Here is a 23,313-nt window from a genome sequence, read left to right on the forward strand (position 1 = left end):
CTGCTGGCCCAAACGCACTGCAAATTTCACAGACACTTACTCATCCCCCCCCCCCCGTCTGTGTTCTTACGTACCTCCCGCTGTCAGACAACACACCTGATCCAGGTAAAACATCTTTTTCCTGGCGCACCAGGCCACGAAGCTGCCTGTGTATAACTGTCACCCTTAGAATGTTTGTGCCCTTAGAATGTTAGCTCAGATGGCCAGATATGAGCAGTGAAAACAGTACATAGGCAATAACTCCAGTGGAAGTAAAACACATACACTCGTTGCCGTGTGAGACGTCAGGTGGGGTTCTCTGTGCCTCACCCACTTCTACCACACAACACACCTACTCTCATACACATTCAGCAGAGGGAGAGGGAAGGGACGGAGGGGGAGGCATGCAAGGGAAGAGAAGTTAGGGAGGGGAGAGAGTGAGAGATGGCATGCAAGGGAAGAGAAATGAGGGAGGGGAGAGAGTGAGAGGTGGCATGCAAGGGAGGGGAGGGAGGGCCCAGCCAGTCTAGATTCCCTGAATACTGATGTTACAGTTCAGAAAACCAGGTTGCCTCCGAGGCACGCATTACTCAGGAGTAAGCTCAGTAAAGCAACCGTGACATACTTTGAATTTTATTTTTATTTATTTTATTTATTATTGCATTTCTATACTGCCCTCCCCCAGAGGGCTCAGGGCGGTGTACAACACTAACAAACAGACAATAAAACAAGATCAAAAATAAATTGAGACTTAAAATGCATGACTGAGTCCCCCTCAGAGGGTTTACTCAGAAGCTACACCCATTGCCACCACCCCAACTTACTCCCAGGTAAAGGATCGTGATCAGCCAGCCTAGATGTGTGGGAGGGGTGCCTTTCCATTCCCCTCCCAAGGAATGTGGTCACACACATCAATGACATTGCACAGTATCAGCCTGCGCCGGCCAAGCTTCCACATGAGAGCATCAACGCATTTCCTCGCTGGCCTCTGCAATTGATTTGCCGCTACTGTTCCTTTCTCATTTCACCACGGTAAGCCACAGCAACACGTGGCCAGGCTGCACTAGTAAAATATAACAATTAAAACAGCAATAAAATCATGTTAAAATCACTCTCCAGACTAGTAGCTGTAGGGTATGTGGGGCGGGGGTTTACAGGGGAGCTAACCAGATACCTTGGTGAAGAGGAAAGTCTTCACCATGTGCTTAAACCCATTAAGAGTAGATGGATGGTGAACCTCTGAGGGGAGACTGTTCCAGAACCTGGGGGCAATAATGAAAAAAAGCGCTCTAGCATGCCCCCACTCCTGTACCTTGTCATGGGTATTTTAAAAAGTAGCTAACTGTGTTGTTTGTGGCAGAACCTGAAAACCAAAACCATATAATGCTTTTTTATGAAGACAAAGCACAGTGACACAATTCAGTGTGCAGGACTTTTGAGTTCCCCCCCTGAGCTCTTCATCAAACTGGATGTCAAAACTAAAAAAACATTGGAGGGAGATCCTGCAGACCATATCCCAAAAGCTTCTCTTCCAACATCCTGTGTAGAAATTGTGTCTGGTTTCAGTCGGCACAGGGTGTGACTGGCTAGTCTCAGGTTGCAGCATTGGTTTGTTGTTAGGAACAATAAAAGAAAAGAAGCCACCCTGTGGAAAATGTAGTAACCAAAAGCTGATCAAAGGTCTCGCCAATGAAGGAGGAGAGGCGTTATGATCGTATCTTGAAAGATAGCTCCCTTTTGTTTATTTGGGTGTTTTTTTACTTCTGACGGGAGAGCCCAAAGCTTGGTTATTTTGGTTGACTTTAATAAAAGAGATTACCCAGCTTTAAAATGGAGTTATTGGACTTTTTTTTTTTTTGGTATGCTGTCTTTATTGCCACATTCTGCATTTCTGCCTACTAGCAAATTCAGCTGTCCTTCTGCAAGCATTGACACACATTCCTGGCTGCTGCTGGATCTTGACACATACCTGATTCAAATGTGGTGAGAAGTGTGGAAGTTGCAGAACACTGTCAGTTCATTCCACTGCTTGGCTTGTTGTGCAGGGCGCAACGCCAGTGCACATGTTCTCAAAGGCAACCTGAGTGTTCAAAAAGCTTGAGAATGAGATGGCTGCCTCAGGACATCAGCCATCGTTTCTACAGAGAGCAACATACAGGGCAAGGCGCTAAGCAACAGGAGTTGCAAAGCATCTTGGGATTGATGGGTGGAGGGCATTCACTGATGGGCTTGTCATACCCTAATAATTCATTTCAGGCTTTGTGTAAAGCACAGTTTGATGAATTCAGGACAGTAGAAACATCCAAAGGATCACACTAAAGATCACTTAATGAAGACTAGTTAAGAGCATCTTTGATGTACAGACAGGACCCAACAGCTGTACCTGCCCTTTTGCTGTTGCTCTGTGAGGGAAACAAGAACAAGGCAGGGTGTGTTTTACCAGCGTCACCTCCATTTGGTTCCAGGAAAAGCTACCTATCTTTCTAATGGTATGATCAGTCCTGCAGTTTCTTTCCATGGCAAACCACCTCTGATCTCTCTTGCCTTGAAAAACCTACGTAGGCACCATAAGTTGCTGTGGCTTGAGGGCATTTTTCATCACCACCAAGGTCACACAGCCTGGAAAACCAACAACAATCACTACAGTGTGTTTGAATGGCTGTGTCCTTCCCATAAATAGAGAGAGAAATGTCTCTGTATGTGTTATCTTAGTGTTGAGCAGCAGTGGCATAGTGGCGTAGTGGCTAAGAACAGTGGCTAAAAGCAGGTGCACTCTGATCTGGAGGAACCAGGTTTGATTCCCAGCTCTGCCGCTTGAGTTGTGGAGGCTTATCTGAGGAATTCAGATTAGCCTGTGCACTCCCACACATGCCAGCTGGGTGACCTTGGGCTAGTCACAGCTTCTCGGAGCTCTCTCAGCCCCACCTACCTCACAGGGTGTTTGTTGTGAGGGGGGAAGGGCAAGGAGATTGTCAGCCCCTTTAAGTCTCCTACAGGAGAGAAAGGGGGGATATAAATCCAAACTCTTCTCTTCTTCTTCTTCTTGATTATGCCTTGTAAGCTGCTCTATGAGACTTGGATGAAATATGCATGTTGTTTCTGAGTAGCGTAGTAGCCACTCAGCCTGCCCGTGGCTTTCCTGAGGCAGAGGTCTTTCCAGTGCTGTTTTGCAAGTTTCTTTCAACTGGAGATTTCCCTGATCGAATCTGGAATCTTTATATAAAGGGCTGTGCCCCCACCACAAGTTTGACTTTGCCAGTGAAGTGAAACAACTGGTAGGCCTCTGCTGATCGTCGGACTTGATGGAAGGAAATCTCTAGATTTCTCAATAAACCAGACTCACTTGGGAACGAAGTACATTTTATTGACAGAAAATCAGAATAGTTGCACTCCAGACAAGGTCTTCCTTCAGCCTGAAAATGGGCGCAAAAACCACAACAAAATTACCTCAGCTTCTCCTCCCAATCCCAATGAACCACCAATGATTATTCTCAAACTGGTATAGCTGTGCATCCTGCACACCTCAGATAAACACTCAAGTTCTCATGTGAAGGTCATTCCATAACAAGCACACATAGCTGAAGCAGTGCATAGCTAAGGCAATACAGATAAAGAAACGAAAGTAAGCATACTGAAAACAAACAGCTTTTCCCCAGGTACCAGATCTCCCGCTCCCACCTGGAAACTCATGACGAGACCAAACAATCAGGACTTGATAGTATTGTGTTTGTCCATTGGGCTAGGATTAGGAAGACCCAGGTTCAAAACTTTCCGCTTTAATGTACATCCCAGGATTGTTGTAAGAATAAAATGAAGGAGAGGAAAGAGATGTACATTGCCCTGAGCTCCTTGACAGAAGGCAGGATAAAAATGTTTAAGATAAATGTGTCTTCTGAATTTTTGCCGTAGAAATGGGCAGTAAGGAGGCTCCCCATCCTCAAATGATGGAAAGCTGGATAATAACAGTGCCTGGTAGGCATTGTCAGGAGATGTGGTATTCGGTCGTCGGAAGGGGCTCTGCTACATTTGCCAGAATGCAAAAAGGGAATTGAAGCCACTGTGACCATGGCTTGTTCTGCTGTATTGGCTCATTTAGTATTGGGCTGTACGCAAGCTTTGTTGAAGTACTTGGAATCCTTGTTAAAATTAATTTATTACCCTATTTTAAGTTTTTACTGTCTGTTGACCTAAAGCGACTCAGGTTATTTATAAACTGTTGTGGGATCACAGGGAGTAGAGAGTCTCTCTTAATTTTGTTTTCCTTTGTAACTACAACTAGTGATAATACAAGTTACTCTATTTCAATTTTACATTTGGACTTGCAGACACTGTTTGCAATTCAAGTAGGATAGAGGTGGCTTAGATTTTTGACACTTTGGGTGATGCCTTCAATATGATTTTCTTTGTTTTGACATGATTGACAATGATCACTTAATTCTACGTGTTCTATTACAGAACTGTGAGCCACATGGCTTATAATGGTCTCACTTCCTTTTCTAAATTCTGACAGGCTTTCTCTCATTTCTTGCTGAATTCAAGCACACTCTTACCTGGATGGCTCTCACATTAAATATTGAGTACTCCTTAAAATATCACAGCTTTATAGGAAAATGTCTGCATAATGTAACATTTGTGGCATTTTCATAAACTCATATTTCAGCTTTTTATGCACACCCATGTAAATGTAGGACCAAGCTGGGAAACCAGTTTCTAAACTGAGTGTATGTTTCTCTGTAGTGTAGATTGTATAGTTGTGTAACTGTTGTAGAAATACTGGAAATGCTTTTAGTGTCTTATGTGAAACAAATCTCCCAGTTTTCGGCATGTGTCATATGTGAAATGCACACAAATGTGTTGGGTATTCTGCTAACAGCAACACTAAAGGCCACAATAGAACTGCACACATAGCAAAAATAAACCCTGTTAAGGTGGTCAATATTACGTATAGTGTAGATAGAGAGGCTTCACTGCAACTGTTGCCCCAATTTCCACCCCTGAGGAACTGAGCAGGAGGAAAAAAATGCTTCCACATAATGATGCTCTAGGAATTTCCTCATGTCTCTGTGATAAAGATAATTGAGACTAATGGCCTAATCCTGGGAGTGGGGGCAAACAGGCTGATGGAGGTGGTGTGGGACTGCACCGGGCATGTTTGCTCCCTGCTCTGGCATAAGGGGCACTCCTGCCAATGGAGAGAGCAAAGGCACTGGTGCCTGACACCCCTCACCTCTGTGGTGGTGAAACCAGGAAGTGGTTTGTCACTGCAGAGAAATGCTGGTGGCCAATTGGACACTGGGGCAGGGGGTTGTAGTCCAGGGCATTCTGGTGGTGGGCCTGACAATTGGCTTTCACCTGGACTTTAGGGTCGGGAATGCAACGGCCTGGGTTCCAGACTTTCACCACTCAAAAAGTCCAATGGAGGGCCTTTAGTCATATGGAGGACTTGGAGGCGGGGTGGTGGTGAGTTTTCTGCTTCCTCCAAACTGCCTGAAAGCCCTCTGGAAGTGGTGGCCTGGCTGTGGTGCTGTTCCCAGCTTCCCCCACCCCCGGTTTTGGATCGGACTGTAAGGGAGCAGTTTAAATCACCACCTGAAAGTGATATCACATCCTCCTCGAACACAGCCTTCCCCAGGTGCCACTCCCAAATCTCCTGCTGTTTGTCAAGGCAGCTTTGAGAACTCTAACTCCATTGGTCGCCATGGATACAGTTGTATGTCTACAGCAAGCCCTCAGTGTAATGATGCCTTTCTGGTCAGGACATTGCTGTTTGCAGTGCTCTTTAATGCACAGAAAGATCCCCAATTCTGTATGTATAGCAGGCTCCCTGAAGATACTTAGGAACGTGTTCAGCAGGTACCATCCTCTTTTGTCAACATGTATAGAATATATGTGATTTTGAACAACTAAATAAGAAGATTGTTTTCCTGCATTTCATTGTTATGGTTCATTGGCTTGCTTCATGTGTATTTGATGGCACAGTTTAGATGATCCTGGAATATTTTGGAGCACGTGCTTTCTCTTTTGGAGGTGCTGCTACTGGGCTTGGCTTTGATAAGTTCTCCCTCAAAGCTCAGACCAACCCTGGAACAAGCCCTGCCCCTACCCCTGCCTTTTATTGACAGAACCAAGGCTTAGATACTTACAATACTATTGTGGTTGCCTAGCAATGTCCATTGAGGGCATTCATTTTTGGAAGTTTCAAGATCTCTTTTTGTCATTTGAGGGAGTTTAACTAAACGCCCTGACCTGGATGACCCAGACTAACCTGATCTCGTCAGATCTCCAAAGCTAAGCAGGGTCAGACCTGACTAGTACTTGAATGGGAAATCCCCAAGGAATACCAGGGTCACAAGGCAGAAGAAGGCAGTGGCAAAACCACCTCTGCTAATCTCTTGCCTTGAAAACCCTACTTGGTTGCCATAAGTTGGCTGCGACTGGATGGCAGTTTACACTCACATCTCTCCCAATATATTTATTTTGTATTTCAGACTTTTCTGCAAGGCCTGGATGTTTTTCAGGTTTAAAGAAAGACCTGTCTTGTCTGTTCATGGTTCCAGTTTCTGGATTTAAGTACCCACAGATTTGGCCACGTTGAGAATTAGATACTTTCTATATTAAATTTCTTCTTCAATGGAGTTTAACATTCAGGGTTTTTTTCTTTCCTTTCCCAGGTTTTTACAATGGAATCCCTGGATAAAACAATCAATAGCTATCTGGATGTTTGGCTTGGACCAAGAGGTATGCCATGTTTGTTTGGGATGGGTGGAACTGCTGAGGACCTGACAATTGTCAAATACCCTTGAACAGATTGTGCTCCACAAAACTTTCAGCACAGATATCGCACATTGGTAACTTGAACTGAAGCACCAGAGACCACGAGTCCTTTATTTGGCAAGCTGGGAAGGATGTGCTTCAGGACTGTTGCTTAAAAAAAAAATTCACAGTGGATTGTGCAATGTCCTTCTAGGTGAACCTTCCCAACGGAGTTATTCATTTATGTGTCAATGATTTATGCTGTCATGACCGTAACTACCTGCAGTTAGCAAATGATTTTTTTAAAAAACTAAAAGATTACTTCAAAACGAAACTGGGAGAGCAGTTTTGTCCCACTTCTCAAGACATTTGAATCCTGGGATGCTTAAACGGAGACGTTTCCCACTTGAATCCACTGTGCTCCTTTGTCAGCATCTCATATGACGATTGCATCAGCAGAGTTGACAAAATGCTGAGTCTGCATGACTTGGCCAGTGAACAAGGCTGGATTCCTGGGGTGGAATCCCACTGATGATGTAGTTACAGGCATTGCTTACATGCGCGAGTCCATTTATGGAAGCAGCATGTTGAGCAGATCCAGACATGAAAGGCCTCATACCTGGCATTGCTGTTAGACAGCAAAAGTGGGAACAAAAAATCATAAGCATAACGCTGCGTTAGTGGATATCTGTGAGAGCGATCCAGCCAAAGCCATACTCCACTGATTTTGATGGAGAAGATTTGCTCACAGGTTGTAGAGGCCATAGCTCTGTAGTAAAGCACGTACTTTGCATGTAAGTTATTGGGTTCATTTGCATCTCCCGTGGAAAAGGATATCTGATCAGAAGAGGTTCAACTGATTGTGTCCAGTGTGTAACAGACTTCCCTCTGTGATACACCTCTGAAGATGCCAGCCAAGTTGCAGGCGAAATGTTAGGAACAAGATCTACCAGACCACGGCCACACAGCCCAGAAAACCCACCACAACTAGTTGAATCAGGCCGTGAAAGCCTTCGACAATACACAGAGGAGGTTCAGTCTATGATCTTGGAGAGCAGCTTCTAGTCCCGTGGTGGCGAACCTTTGGCACTCCAGATGTTATGGACTACAATTCCCATCAGCCCTACAATTCCCTAACCCTAACCCAATTGGCCATGCTGGCAGGGACTGATGGGAATTATAGTCCATGACATCTGGAGTGCCAAAGGTTCGCCACCACTGTATGAACAAGGTGGACCAACAGCCTGACTCTGTGCAGTGCAGCTTCATATATTCATAAACTGAAGTATTCCTTTAAGATCAGCAGGGAGTTGGAAACAAAAACTGTTTGTCTTTGAGTTGGATAATTCCCCCAAGTTTCTCAGTGTGGATGCCCAAAAATTTTAGAATAAACTCAATTTTAAATTTTTTTAATCTGTAGTATAAAACTGATGAACTTCAGCTGGGTCTTGTTTCTGCAATCCAAGAAAATTCAAAGTAACTTTTTAAAAAATCTTATGTTATTACTCCCCCTCCCCCCCCCCAAAAAAATACCTAGCAGTATTAAATTGTCAAATCTAATCATGATGTGCATGTGAAAATCAAACAGTGAGCCAATCACCTCTGGTGGGAATACAATCTAATCAAGCAGAATACTGCTCATCTTTTGAAAACCTGATACAGAGATTGGGGGATGGGGAGGCAAAACGAGAGACTGAAAGGATAGCTTGGACTAAATGTATCTGGAATCAAGATTTGGAGATAAATAGGAAGGCTAGTATCAAATGCTCCCATTGGGAAGCAGGATTTTGTAAAGGGGGTGTAATTAGTTGTACTTCCCTTAGCAACAGGGCAATTAAATAAAGCCACACATTACATGTGTCAGTTGTTGCATAATTCCTAACAATCGACCTTTCTAATTGTATTTACCAGGCACTTATTCCTTCAACTTCTGTTGCTAAAACCTTGCTAAAGGGGGAAAGAACACCACAGTTTGTTGTCATCCCCCTGGATTTTAGATACTGGTGCCAGAATAAATCAGATAGCTCTGCAGTTGGTGTGTCCACATACATGGCCACCCTGATCTTCAGAATGACAAATTAATCCTATGACACTGGCAGTCCCTAATTGTAATAACTTTGTATTTGTGTTTTATTTCAGATCCCAGAGTAAAAGGATGGCTTCTCCTGAGTAATTACACACCTACCTTTATTTTTTCTGTCTTATACTTGCTAATCGTATGGTTGGGACCAAAGTACATGCGGAACAGACAGCCATTTTCATTCAGGGGTATTCTAGTGGTCTATAATCTGGGACTTACGTTGCTCTCCCTTTATATGTGTTATGAGGTAAGAAAGAGTTGGTGCCTGTCTGTGGTAATTTTTGTCTGTGTTGACCCTTCCAACAGAAGTTGTGATCATTTTCTGTCTCCTCTGGTCAAAGTATAGATTAAACTAGTGGGCCCGGCCACGCATTGCTGTGGCAATTGTCCTTCTCATCACAGTCCGCAACCCACACAGATGTCCATGCAGGTCCAATGATCCGCAGCATAGCCTTTTGGGGTGGTCAAATGGAATCCCTCTTTCCCTTTTCAATGCACATCGTTATATGGTGCTGTCTTGTTTTTTTAGTATAAGATCACCCTTTCCATTCCACAACGGAACTGTCCAGAGCGTGAATCCCGCTGTCCATGAGGCTGGTTGACACGCACAGTCCTGGCTTGGGTAAGGCAGAACTGGGGCAAGGAGGCTATCCCAGTCAGGCAGCAGAGGTAGGGTGGTGAGGCGCTCAGATCAAGGCCAGTTCCCTGGGTTCTTAAAGGGCCAGGTGCAAAAGAAGCGGAGCCGGTAGTGTTGGTTCGCCCCCACCCCGTGGATTTTCTTAGAAGAAAATGGCAAACTCCAGCTCGCTTTTAGTAAAAGAGAGCTGTGGCGAATATGGGTGAGGAAGTGGTGGTTGGATGTGAGGGAGGGCAGAGTGAGGTGTGTGAGGATGAGCTGGACGTGTATGAGAGTATGTGTGTTGTGTGGTAGCAGTGGGTGAGGCAGAGAGAGTGAAAGTTACCTGCGTGTGAGGGGCGGAAGCCAAGGGTGCATTTGTTCCAGCCTCCTTTTTCTGATGATGGCCAGTCATGTGCCTAACAGGCTTGTAAGCATGACATGAAGGAATTCCCACATGCATTCCCTTTCAGCACGGACTTACTTATTGCCTTTCTGTGCTGTGTTTCAAACCGTGCTAGCTGGTTGCTGTCACTTCATCTTGTGTCAATAAATTAAGAGCTATATGAAGACATTCTTCCTTTATTCTTACTGCCTTTCCATTTCCTTGGGTGACTTTGAGTTCTGAATTGAAAGAGGAGGGGGAAAACCATGCTCATGTCTCTTGTTGTGGATGGTTCCACTGTGAACTGAGTGTACTGCGATGTCACCAGTAGTTCTAGGACCAGCTTCTGGTTTCTACGAGATCAGTACTGTGTGGGCAGGACAGGCTTACGATGTATTGCTAACACAGAATGTCTGAAGGCCTATCTCTTGTATTTGGATGCATCTCGTGTATGGTATTATCAGCACCTCCAAAGAAGGGTGGGATAAAATCACACCATTATTTATTTTGTCCCATCTTTTTTGCAGAAATATGTCTTGAAATGGCAGTTGAAAAATGTAATGCCTTTATCAAAAATATTCTTAATGGTCCAACAAAATAAGGCTTGTTTCAGAATTATATTTGGATGTACTTGCTTGTATCATTTTGAGAATAGCTCTAACTGTGCAGATATAAGAGTATTTTGTTCAGATACAATTAGTTTTCACTTTACCACTTAAATATGTTTGCCTTGTCAGAGTACATTTTCAAGCAAGCAAGATAATATCTGGTATGCTTTCAAACAGGAATTATTTTGGCACCACAATCATGAAGATGTTTTTCTTGTAGTGGATCATTTTTTTAATAGCACCTCAGATTGTTAATATTTTTCTTCAGTTTTCTTCACCTCATGGCAAAAATGGGACCTCAAAATGCTCACTTTATACTATTTTAAAAGTTAGAAATTCATGTTGCCTTACTTAAGTGCTTTTTAAGTGCTTACAAGAAATTTTTTAAAAAAGAAATGGGTTAGCCATGCCACCCATTCCCAGTCTCCCACTTCTTTCTAAAGCACAGCTCTTCTCTTCTTACTCCAAGGATATGTTCCTTTTCAGTTGTAAAGTTGCCCTCTTCTTTTCCCACCCACCCCCACCTGCAAAGGGGGTGGGTATGGCTAGCCATGGGGCAGGGGCGAGCCCTGTTGGAAGCTGAATTTGAAGGAAACTGGTCCTTGACTTCCAATAAGGAAAAGCTTTTCTAATTGAGGAAGTTTGCACTGTAGCCCCCTCCCCAGTTTGAACTTGGCTTCCATTCCCCAGTAACATTTCCCTATGCCAGGGTCCCACTTGAAGATGTGGGGGTTGACAAGCCCAAACTGTCAGCCTGTGCATGGGTATTGGCAGGGAAAATATTGATCCCTGTTGGGGCTCAGCCTGGTCTGAATGGGAACCCCTGGGAGGAAGACTCAGATAGAGAAGAGGGGACAGTGTTGGTTCCAGATTCATAGGCACTGCCTGTAGATGCAGAGACTGAGCAGCCAGAGGTTCCTGCAAGACCAGGTCCACAAGGTCAGGCAGAGCATTCAGGCTGAGTTCCACAGCCAGGTCCAACCTCTGAGATTCCCCAGCAAGAGCTGAGCTCTGAGTCTGTTAAGCCTGTTAATACAGAGCCAGAGTGGACCCTGACAGCTCCCTTACCCCCGCCCCCATCTCCAGAGCCTCAGCAATGCAGGAGGAGACTACATGCTAACTTACAGCAAAGGAGATGCAGCAGCAGATTAGCAGCTATGGGGTGAGCTAGAGTAGATGCAGAGTCTTTTCAGGAGCCAGACTAGAGTAACCCAGCTGTAAGAGGTTATTGCACAAGGGAATGGAAGTCTATCTATAAAAGAGAGGTTGCAGCTGAGCTAGCTTGTGGCAGCAACGTTGTGGTTACTGCAGGTTACTGGATTCCTTGCTGGATGTCTGGATTCCTTGCTCTGTGCACATTAAACGTCTCAACCTGCTAAGACCTGTGTGTGAACTATCCTTGGTTCCTGAGGCCCTGTCAATGACAAACCCGTGGCCACTGATCTCTGTATCCCTTTCATTTCTACCACATGTGCCTGGAAATGGGACTTCAATTCAGTGGGAGGGTATCGTCTTTCCATGTCATAAGTCCCAGTACAATCCCCAGCATCTCCAGTGAAAAGGATCAGGAAATAGAGGATGTGAAAGACCGTTGCCTGAAAAGCAGGAGAGATGCTACCTGTCAGAGTGGACAATACTGACAGAGTGGACAATATAGGCTCTGGGGAGAGAACCGAGCTGCTGTGAGCCTGGTGGGGTGGCTGGGGGAGGCATGCCCATAGCTCCACCTCTGAGGACGCCGGGGGGGGGGGGGGCAGAGAAGGAGTTGTCTCTGGGCTCAATTTTTTCCCCATATGCCTCTGGTGAGAATAGCATAGTAAAATGGCTCATCACCATGTGCCAGAAAAGGTAGGGAAGTCCGACTATTGAATAACTACAGGTCAGGATGCTACATGGTCAGCCACTGTTTAGATGCACAATTCTGTATGGCATATCCAGTCAAACAAACAGAGTCTGTGGCTAATTCTGCAGGGAACAATTAATGGTCAAGTCCTCATTCCCAAGTGTACTTTGTAAAAGTACTTGCACAATAGGAAGCGTGGGACTGAATGAGGTTGCTGTATATACAGTAGCTGTATTCCCAAATCAGATTTTCACTACTTACAAAGAAAGGCATAGCTGAAATTTTGCCAGCTAGTGCTAAGCCATGCATTGGAAGCATGATAAAAAAATCAGGTTATTGTCTGCTTTTTCTGTATTGTCTGTACATTTATCCAGAGCAAGTGCTTGTCCTTATTTGCTGCTGGAAACAGAGAACTGTTAGCATTCCAATCAGCAGTGAAGAAAAACTAGATGCTTATAAATCCTTTTCAACTTATAATTGCTTTTAGAACGTTACGGTAAAGCCTGTTGGTACTCTGAAGAAAGGGGCCTCCTCATTGAGGCCAGTTGACATGACTGGACCCAAAAGCAGTACAGTTTGTTGTAATTAATCCTTTAGGATCATGAAATGCTTTCTTAAAAGGCGATAGCTGGGTTGCTGAAGGAATGTGACCTGAATTCTAAGGGATCAGTTGGGATATTCTTGCTGTACAAAAAGTCTTATTGAGGTCTCTAAATACATGAACAGTGCAAACACACCGAAGTATGTGTTCAGAGCATTTTGTTCTGGCAAATTGATTTAACTGCAATAGGTGCGATCTTTTTTAAAAAAAAGAAAATCCAGCTGTCTGTAGGAGCATTCACCCTGACCTGGAGATCCCAGGCTAGCTTGATATCGTCAGATCCCAGAAGCTAAGAAGAGTGGAGCCTGGATAGGAGACCTCCAAGGAATATTCCAGGATTTTGATGCAGAGACGAGCAACGGCAAACCATCTAACGTCTCTTGCCTTGAAAGTCTCACCAGAGGTCTTCACAAGTCAGATGCAACTTGATAGCATGCATTAATTAAATGCTAAAAGTGACAGTGATAAAAAGAAATGCCTGCAGTTTCTTTTGCATAAAACAGTTTGAGAACAGAATTGTCCAAAGCTTAGACTATTACATCTCTTCCCCCTTCCCCCTCTCTTTGGCTTTACTGTACACTGCTTAAAAGTAAGGAATGGAACTACAGATAATACTTAGTTGGGTGATCGCTGCAAAATGGCCAATTCAGAGTATTACCTGTAGCTCCATTCCTTACTCATTTTTTTCTCTTTTCTACAAGAAAACTTCCCATGGTGCAAATGAGGACAAAGCATAAAATAAATTGTTGATGAATCCTACATACAACGAACCAGCCAGGTTTTTCATTCCATCCACAGTTTTCCTCCCTACTTACACCCCCTGTCGCTTTTTTCCATGCTGGTCCCATGATCCCCCATCATAGCCTTTTCTGTTTGTCAGAGGTGACCCTTCCTTCCATTTTCACTTGCAGAAAAGCTAGTTGGATCCAACCCAAAATAAAACTGTTTGGAATATAGACTTCAATCTATCCTGTTTGAAGAAGTCTCCAGTAGAACATTCAAGAGACTGATTCTAACTTGCTTGGCCAACTACAACAAGTAGCAATTACTAAGGCAGGAGATCGAAGAAAGCTTTGGATATTTTTAATGCTTTGAAAGTCATGTGTAAAAGGGATCATAGAATATACACTCACCTTGCTTTGTGCTTCCAAATAAGCAAATTTTGCAAGGTTTTGAATTTCAGGAACTTGTTTGTCCAGTGGCAGCTTGGGAACATGAGAGAACATTTCTAGTTTTTTTTTTTAAAAAAGAAAGAAAACCCTGACTCCAGCCATAGTTCAAAATCACTCGGGGGGGGGGGGGGGGCTTTACCTCAGCTCAAAATACTGGAAGCCGCAGCTGTTGTGTTACTTGTTCCTCACCTTAAAGCATTGCTTTTTAAAATGTGTGGCATGAAAAAAAAGCAGTGTTAACAACTGATTGCTTATTTTCCTTTTTGCTAGCTGGTGACGGGAGTATGGGAAGGAGGATATAATTTCTTCTGTCAGGATACGCACAGTGGAGGTGAAGCTGATATGAAGGTAACATTATACATTATGAGCTGACTCTGAGACTTTGCTTTGTCTCCTGCGCTGTGAGAGAAGGTCGCTGCAGTTATAAAATGTGTGTGTAAATTTGGGAAGGACATGGAGTTTTCCACATTGGTATAGCTGAAGGAAAGGCTTACTTTTCAGTCAGTCTGAAGGAAAGGAGAAGGCAGAATTGTTTGGGCGTTGCAACAGTCTCCATATAGAAAGCCCAATATTTGCCTATCATGTATACAGACACCGTTTGTTACTTAGGACATATAAAAAGTGCAGCCCAGAATGTGAAAATCTTATTTCTTGATTTAATTCAATTTGTGCGCCACCCTCACAAGGGCTCAGATTGGCTTACAGTAGAAGATGACATACAAAATATGATTAAAAACAAATGAAAACGATACAACAGTTATAATAATTAAAATCCAATCTAATCTAGTTAAAATACATTTCAGCAAAAATCAACTAAAAGCTTAATTTCAAATCAGAGTTAAAAATAAGACCGGCAATGGATGCCATTTAAAGCAAATAGGAGATCAGAATTTGGGCCAGCTGATCTCTCTGGGTCTCCTAGTTTAGAAGCTTCTTCCAGGAGCCGGAGAAAGCAGTTGCCATGTGAACGCAAGAAGATCCCTGCTGGATCAGACAGGGTGCCCATCTAGTCTAATATCCATTAGCAACTGGGGGTCTGCAAATGCCTACCCCAGCAAACTGTTTCCCAATAGCGAGAGAAGGCAGCAGCCTGTATCTTCCTGCTGATTGCGATAATAAGATTCTGTCTCCTATAATCTTCCATGATCACCTCTCCCCACAGAGTTAAGCAATAATCTTTTCACAGCTGCCTGTAACAAAGGGCCTCTACCCTTACACGAGTATCAAAATTATCACCGCATCAAATCTCTCAAAATCATTTTCCTTGACAGCTGGGTTTCCCAAATCCCTCAGATGCTTTGATGTTTGACATGGCTGACCGTACATCTGCTTGTAGTACTGCTGGACATCAAGAAGGAGGAGGTTCCTTCAAGTAGATCACAGGGAAATTTAGGGACTCGGGTTGTTCTGTTTTGTTTTTATGCTGAACTTAATGGATACTTCCAAGATGGTGCCTGTAATCTTGCCTGTGGTGAAACATGGGCCTAGATGCTATTGCAGCAGAAAATTGGTTTCTTCTTGCCTCTGTGCTTCCCACAACTCTGTTCAGGAGCATGCTTTTGCATGTGTAGATTGTACATGAACACCATTATTTTCTTTGAATGGTGGTGGAGGAGACACCCAGCATAGACAGAGTCAAAGCAATACACATAAACATGGTCACAGCCTGTTTGGATATCCCAGAAAAAGAGCCTTCACCTGTCGGTATCCATTTCAGCAGTCAAAATCTTTTATAAAAATATTTTGAATTCTTTAAGCAGTCAAAATTGTAAAACATTAAATTATTTTTGTTTTCTATTGTTGACAGCTTTCACAGCCAGAATCTGCTGGCTGTCGTGGGTTTTCCAGGCTATGTGGCCGTGATCGGGTAGTTTTAGCTTCTAATGTTTCTGTTGCATCTCCGGCTGGCATCTTCAGTGCCATGGAGAGAAACACATCTTACCACGTTATGCCTCTGAAGATCCCAGCCAGAGATGCAAGCAAAACGTTAGAACAGTGATTCCCAACCAGGATTCCATTGTACCCTGGGGTACCATGAGCACGTCCCAGGGGTACCATGACAATACTACCGCCTGCCCCCCCCCCCCCCGGAATCAAATGGATTTTGAAGTGGGGGGTGGGGGGTGGGTTTGGAAGCCTCAAGGGCTCCCTTTAAACAACATTGAAAAACAGCATTGTTTTATTTGCCTAAATTTGGCGTGGATGGGGGGGGGGTAGATTTAAAGGGAGCTCTTCCTTTAAATCCCCCCAATCCATGCCGAATTAAGGCAAACAAACAGCAAGGCTGTCAATGCTGCTTTCCTGTCCCTCCCCCTGCTTGCCACTCCCCCCACCTACAGGCCGAAAACGGGAAAAAACCCCTAAAAATACTAAAAAAATCAAACAAACCTCAAGGGTACCCTGAGATATGAAGAGCGAGGTCAAGGGTACTGCGACGTTGAAAAGGTTGGGAAACACTGTGTGAGAAGCTAAAACAGGACCTTGGCCACACAGCTGGCAAAACCCACAACAGCCGTATTTTTAACTGATTTCTAGTTGATACATTAATACTTGGAAATTGTGCTACCAATTACTATAGGTATCGGTACTGGAATCACAATAATTTAATCTCTGCATTTCAGTTCTTTTGTTTCTTAGCCCTAAATCATTCTAGTAGGATGTTTACTGATATTTGCAAATTACAGTTTAAATACAAAGAACGTTAATAACAAGTGACAAAGAATCGAGCCACTGATAGCTGTCTGGAGGATAGTGTGAAACCGACCCGCAGTGTACAACTCGTTATGTAATTCAATAAAATGGGGCCTGAATTAGCATTCTAGACCTAAAAAGACAGAAATGATTCCAGAAAAAAATGAGTACTTTGTTGAATCTTCCAGTAGAGTGCTCCTTTTGGGGAGCTATTGGTGATGCATCCCCCCCCAAAATGTCTTGCCATCTTCTTTGAGTCTTTGTTGATGCACTCGGTGTTCTCGTCCTCTGTGTATTGCTTTTTTTATGAGGAGGAGGAGAGAATGTCAAAAAGGTAACACATTGTGAGGGCAGACACAAAGTGACTCCTGTAAAGCGCTGTTCTTGTTAAAGTGCGCTGTGAAAACAGCAAATCGTTTTTGAAGCTTCAGAATAAAAACTGGACTTTCAAGCGCCTCAGGTGCCAGCTTCCGCTGAAATATGGAATAAGGGTGGCATTTTCCCTCAGTTACCTTATCAGTTTTGGCCACATAATTTCCAGCAAGGCTTGTTTAGCTGAGAAATGATTGACTTTTAATTTATGAACTTAGTAGCTACAAAAGAGTGTGTATTCTGGGCCTTGTTCCTCCATCGCCTCACTTCACACTTTCCTTTCTCCTGTTTAATACACAGTGCGCTCTCCTCAGTGTGGCAGACGAGAGATATCTGTCTGTGAAGGTAGCCTCTAGTGCTGTAGGCGTTCCTGCTGCCCTTGTCTTAAAATGACTGCATTTGGGCAATTTTTTTTCAGGAACTTGGACTGGCAGTCATTGTGAGTGGCTAAGCTAGTATTTCTGAGATCAGAGGCTTCCAAGATTCCCATCTTGAACTTTTCTGTATACCGACAAAAGCATGTCAGCATCAGACTGTGGCAGAGGTTATGGTACAATGATAGTTAATCATTGCAATCTGAGGGAGGTTCTTTGAGTTGGTAATGTTGCCTTGAATTCTTACATCCAATCAGTGTGTGGCATATGTATGGCTTATTTGTTTTTTTAATGAGCTGTAAAAATGAGACCGAGTGAACATCTGAAATATTTTCACCCTTTCATTAGATCATACGTGTCCTCTGGTGGTACTACTTCTCAAAGCTGATTGAATTCATGGATACCTTCTTCTTTATTTTGCGGAAAAATAACTACCAGATCACTGTTCTTCATGTCTACCATCATGCAACTATGCTGAACATTTGGTGGTTTGTTATGAATTGGGTGCCTTGTGGCCATTGTAAGTATTATTGTGCCTCAAGATGGAGTCCTGTGTGTGTGTGTGAGCATGGGTGTCCAGGCCACTTCCAAGGACTAGACTATGTTACCTTTTTACAACAGGCTTTTCATGTGGTTTTGCTAGAAGATTATGTTGTAATAGACTCTCACTGCTTGTCCCTCAACCACTCCCAGCTACAAACGCTAAGGGTACGAGGTGTAAGATGCATTTTAACTTTGGACACATTAGCAGCTGCTATCACTGGAAGAATCTTACTAGTTCTGATCAGTGTTAGACCACTGAAAATAGTTATCCGCCCCTCTGGTCACCCCTGTGTTCTCTGAATTGCAACATAAACTCAAGTACACCCACATGTGCGCATGCATGCATGCCTGCATAAATGGACAGGTGGGTCTTTGCCACTCCTCCTCCCCTCCCTTTCCCCTTTGTCTGTGCTGTCAATTTCAGCATCTCTTAAAAAACAAAACATGAGAATTCATGATAGCTGCCAGCTCTTCCAAGAAAACAGAGTTCATATTTTTAAAGTTTATTACTTCAGCATATATTCTAGAGAGCAGAAATATTTGAGCAAAATCTGCAGACAGGTGGAGGAAAAACAAATACTATGAAAATGCCCTTGTCTGTTCTCTGTGTCTAAGCATCGTTGTCTTCTTTCAAGATGGACCAAATTCTTCTTTTTGTCAAGAAGCCTCCTGAGGTTTGTCCAAGGAAGTACTGGAGGTTTGACCATGAATAATGTCACCTGGGTTTGCGCTGTGGTTTGGGAGTTCCTTTCCTTGTCCAATCGCAACTTAGTGTACAGATGCAAACATTTACTCCAAGGCAGCTTTTGACTAGTCAGTCTAAAAATATACCCTAACAGTTTGTCACGCTCCTCTCCAAAATTAGTGTCATGGGCGAACTGGGCCCAGGAAGTAAAGACCAGGAACAACAATACCTGGTTGTTGATTGTACTTCTCTCCCCACATCAATCTGTGTATAACTATCAGTTCCTTGCCTGAAATCTGTGTCACATAAGGAGAACATAAACATTGTGTCTATCAAGTTTCTGTTTGGTAAAGGTGCCCATTCCTTTAATTTGCCTCATTCTACAGGTAACAATACCAAATGACTCAGTTAACAACTTCTACCCCTTGGAGCTTTATTGATGTCTCTTTGCCTTCTCATATTAGTTTTAAATTTTGCTTGTTATGGTTTGTCCTTGCCTCTTTGCTTAGTCTCTGGCCACGTTCCTTCCCCATGCAGTGACAACTTGTAGATGGGTCATCTACATGGGGCTGTTGTTCAGCCACAGCAACATCTATATCTATGTGAAATGTGCATCCGTAGTGTGATAAAATGTAGTCATACTAGTGCAGCTTGAGAGGTTTGTGAGGAAGCAGTTGCTATGCATGGATTCCATTATTGGACCAGGACCCCTCAGTGCCAATACATACAAATGTGCACATTCACTAGTGTGACCTCAGAAGCAGTTTCCATTCATGCTATACCATATGTGCAGTGTGCCCATTTTAGGAAGGTGTGTGGAGAAGCTAGAGATCCATGCCAGTCTACAGCATTCTCTTTAAGGCTCAGTGAGGCCAACCTGAGTGAGAAACACTCTGCATTTATAAAGTGTTAATGGTCAATATACGTTGTAGATGTGATCTCAGACAGCTGTTGAGCGACCTTTCTGGCTTAAAACAGCTGTTTCTGTGCTGTTTTCACTTTGGTTCTGAAAGGTAAGTGGGATAATTTTTCCAGTTGAAATGAGTGTTTGTATATTGCTTCATGGGATATTAAAGCAGCCTCTCTCCTTATCACTTCCAGCCTACTTCGGTGCTACTCTTAACAGCTTCATTCATGTTTTCATGTATTCCTACTATGGATTGTCTGCGATTCCATCCATGCGTCCCTATCTCTGGTGGAAGAAGTATATCACTCAGGGACAGCTGGTGAGTCTTTCTCTGGCACTCATCATAACTTTTTGAACTGCAGCTTGTCAGATACATCTGGGGAGATGTTTGATGCTCTTCAGGAACATCTCTGAGCATGCTGACTAATGCGCAATCTGCATTTTAGTTGGCAGTGATAATGAAAAGCCTCATGCCAGCCAGGAGCATTCTATGCCGTGTCCACGCTCTCTGGCACTGCATGGGCTCCGGTGTATTAGCTTAACTCTGCAGCCTGCTGGGTCCTCTTTATTCATTCCTCATCCCACCCACGGAAATGAATGGGGAAAGCTGTAAAATGACTGAAGGGTTTCATTTGCGCATTGCAGTACATCTAAGCCCCTAAATGGAGAACCCCATTCCCAGCAAGCATAAAAATGAGACCAATTGCAGCATGGCTTCCTTGTTTCTTTACCTTTACTTCCCAGCCTTGTTTCCTTCTCTGTGAAGTGGGAAGTTGCTGCATTTCTCAGTCAGTTGGTTTGTTGATAGAGGCTTGCTAGGTTTGTGCCACTTGCTATGTGAGCAATAATCACTTTTAGTCAAATTGATGTAGTCTAATCCTGTTCCATGTTAGGAAAGGCTTGACAGTTGGTGATGGGTGCCGCCCCCCCCAAACTTCTGAAATTTTAGAATACTCTGACCAATCCATAGGCTGGATCAGTGTCTCTACAAGAGTGCCGAAATACAGCTTGTCTCACTTACGTTCACCTGTTATTTTAGTGCAACAGCACAGGCCAGCCAATCAGCCCACAGGAACAGCAGAGGGTACTCTCCTCCCTGTGTTACCTGTGACGGTTCCTTCCCACTCAAACTGTCCCTTTACCCAGGAAGACACTACCCCCTTCCCTCCAGTTCCCTTTTTTTGTCACTGATGCATGCAGATCAGTTCAGTCCTGTCTTTGTTGATGCTTCGAGTTCATGAGTGTTCTTCGTTGTTTCTTCAAGGTGACTAGTTTTTTTTCACTGACTAGTTTTTTTTCTTTTGGACAAACACCAGTTCAAATCACAGAGATGGCCTCAGAAGTGCCATTTAAGAAGTGTGCTACAGGCAGCACAAAACGGATTTGTTTGAGCAAACCCCGTAATGTGTGTCAAAGTGCAAAATTTGCCAGAAATTTACTCCGAAGGTGCATTCCAAGGGCCGCTCCTTGGCTCAACCCACATTGCGGCCACCCTTGTTTCTGGTTCAGCTGCAACAGTTGTTGGTCACTTGTTCTGCCTTCCAAGGAGCTGCTACAGTTCCAGTCCAAAAACCTGATCCCAGACTTATGTTTCTCAGATTCCTTCTGCCACTTGTGAATCAGATCAGTATGAGGGTTAGAGCAACCTGTCGACTTACACCTCCAAGTCACAGTCAGAGACTCCTCCAGATGGAGTCGTCACTGAATCCACCTCTGTCTCTCCAAGTGAAGACTTTTGTCTGTACAAAGAGCAGATGATAAAAATTGCCCAATGTCTCCATGTTCAATCCAAAACCAAGACCGTTTCTGCATGGCCAGATTTGTGGGGCTGCATCAGCCTGATTCATGCCGATGCTAGCCCTGGAGCTGTTCGCACAAACGGCCCCACAGGCAGCACAGCTGGCGGAGCAGGCTCTGCACAGCCGCGCAGTCCCCCGAACAGCTTCTTACCTTCTCCCTGGCTTCCATCGCTCTGAGGAGGCCAAGGGACACGCCCGCATGGCCAGAGTGACGGCTGCAGCAACGGAGGCCAGGAGTTGTGTGCCCTGGCCTCCTCAGAGCAATGGAAGCCAAGACAAGGTAAGAAGTCATTTGGGGCCGGCACAGGGAATACGCCGGCTTCCACCTGCTGCTGTTCGCTTGGCAACGGGTGGAAGCCAGCGTATTCTGAATACGTCGTTTGGGGAGGGAAATAGTGGCACTTTGCATCGTTTTCGCAGCCCTGCCTGTGCGAAGCGTTCCCCCCCCAAAAAACAATGTTTAACCGGGCCGGAATCGATTATTATGGCCTGTGCAGAAAGGGCCCCAAAGACAAGAGTCTCAGTCATCTATGGAGTAACTCCTTGGGGAATTTTCTCTTCCACTATTCTTGAGGGCCTGTCTGAACTGTCTGCTAATATCCTATTGAAACCTTATCTGACTTCTGCCTCTCCTAAGAATGTGAAGAATTTGTACAGATTCAAACCTGTATCTTCCTGTGAATACATCCAATTCCGTCATCAGTAGTCACTGAAGACCTACAGGCTAGGCAGCGTCCTGGCCAGCATTCCATGCCTGTGGATGAAGAAAGTCATCACCTAGATATTATTGCTAGAAATATTTACTGTTTGTTGTCCTTGAGTTTTTATACAGCTAATGACCAGACCTTCATGGCTGGTTACCAGTTGGCATTATGGGAAAAGACTGACCTGCTTCCCAATGAGATGCGCTCCTTCTTTGTTTAAGTCCAAAGCGGAGTAATTAGACTTTCCAAACATGAGATATATGCTAGACATCATTCTGCAGAATCAGCTTCCGGCACATTGGCTTCCTCTGTTCCCCTGAGACACCATTTGTGACTGATAACCATGGCTCTGCCTATGGAAACCAGGGCACTACCACCAGAATCAGCTTTGAAAGTTACTACCTCAACACGTGGTGCTGGCTATTGGTTCATATAGCTTTGAAATAGGATTAGCCCTGTTCACAAAGGCCAGGACTAGGATGTCTGTTAGTCAAGATAGTGCAATGGCTCTTCCAAAGTCAAAGTTAGATGTCCCTCAATACCAGTTGCTGGGAGCTGAAGAAGAGGGAGAAACCTTTTGCTTTCAGCCTGTGCCTGTGTGGCTTCCTGGGAGTATCTGGTAAAGAATTCTGAAACTGATAGACCTGTTACATTTATACCTGAGATAATACTTAGGAAACCATTTGAATATACTCTGTTTTATTATTAGCAGCAGCGTCCTGTTCTTGCTTACCAGTGTCTTTTTTTTCCGTTTTATTGGACAGATTCAATTTGTCCTGACAATCTTCCAGACGAGCTGTGGGATTGTGTGGCCCTGCGCATTCCCTATGGGATGGGTGTACTTCCAGATATGCTACATGATCTCCTTAATAATTCTCTTCACCAATTTCTATATTCAGGTAAGTAGCGAGTTAAGATATTCACACCTCTACAGTCACTCACATTTTCGTCAGATTTAAAAAATCTTGGAAGACCCATTTTTAAGCCTGATGGTTAGATTATTGTACATGACACTCTTTATAAGCTTTTCACTGTTTATTATATAGTTGTAGAAGTGGACTTGTCAGAATAACAAATTGCAAAATTTCTGTTTGCCCAGGTTTTAATCAAGAAGGTTCCATTAAAAAAATGGTTTTATGATCTGTCTCTACTCTGAGGACTGTTCTAGTAATTGTTGATTTATGCTGTCTGCAGGCTTGAA

At 43.9% G+C, this 23,313-nt stretch overlaps 1 protein-coding gene across 1 annotated transcript in view; it reads left to right on the forward strand.

The window, feature by feature from the left end:
- ELOVL5 (ELOVL fatty acid elongase 5) overlaps positions 1 to 23,313 on the forward strand; it is a 67,326-nt gene that overhangs the window by 40,114 nt on the left and 3,899 nt on the right. Inside the window, exons 2-7 of the mRNA XM_048497191.1 lie at positions 6,651 to 6,717; positions 8,872 to 9,059; positions 14,308 to 14,385; positions 17,823 to 17,994; positions 19,804 to 19,928; positions 22,877 to 23,011. Coding sequence (XP_048353148.1) covers positions 6,660 to 6,717; positions 8,872 to 9,059; positions 14,308 to 14,385; positions 17,823 to 17,994; positions 19,804 to 19,928; positions 22,877 to 23,011 — 756 coding nt within the window. The 5' untranslated portion in view covers positions 6,651 to 6,659. The remainder of the gene's footprint in view (positions 1 to 6,650; positions 6,718 to 8,871; positions 9,060 to 14,307; positions 14,386 to 17,822; positions 17,995 to 19,803; positions 19,929 to 22,876; positions 23,012 to 23,313) is intronic.

Source organism: Sphaerodactylus townsendi, linkage group LG01 (assembly GCF_021028975.2).
Source record: "Sphaerodactylus townsendi isolate TG3544 linkage group LG01, MPM_Stown_v2.3, whole genome shotgun sequence".
NCBI lineage: Eukaryota > Metazoa > Chordata > Lepidosauria > Squamata > Sphaerodactylidae > Sphaerodactylus > Sphaerodactylus townsendi.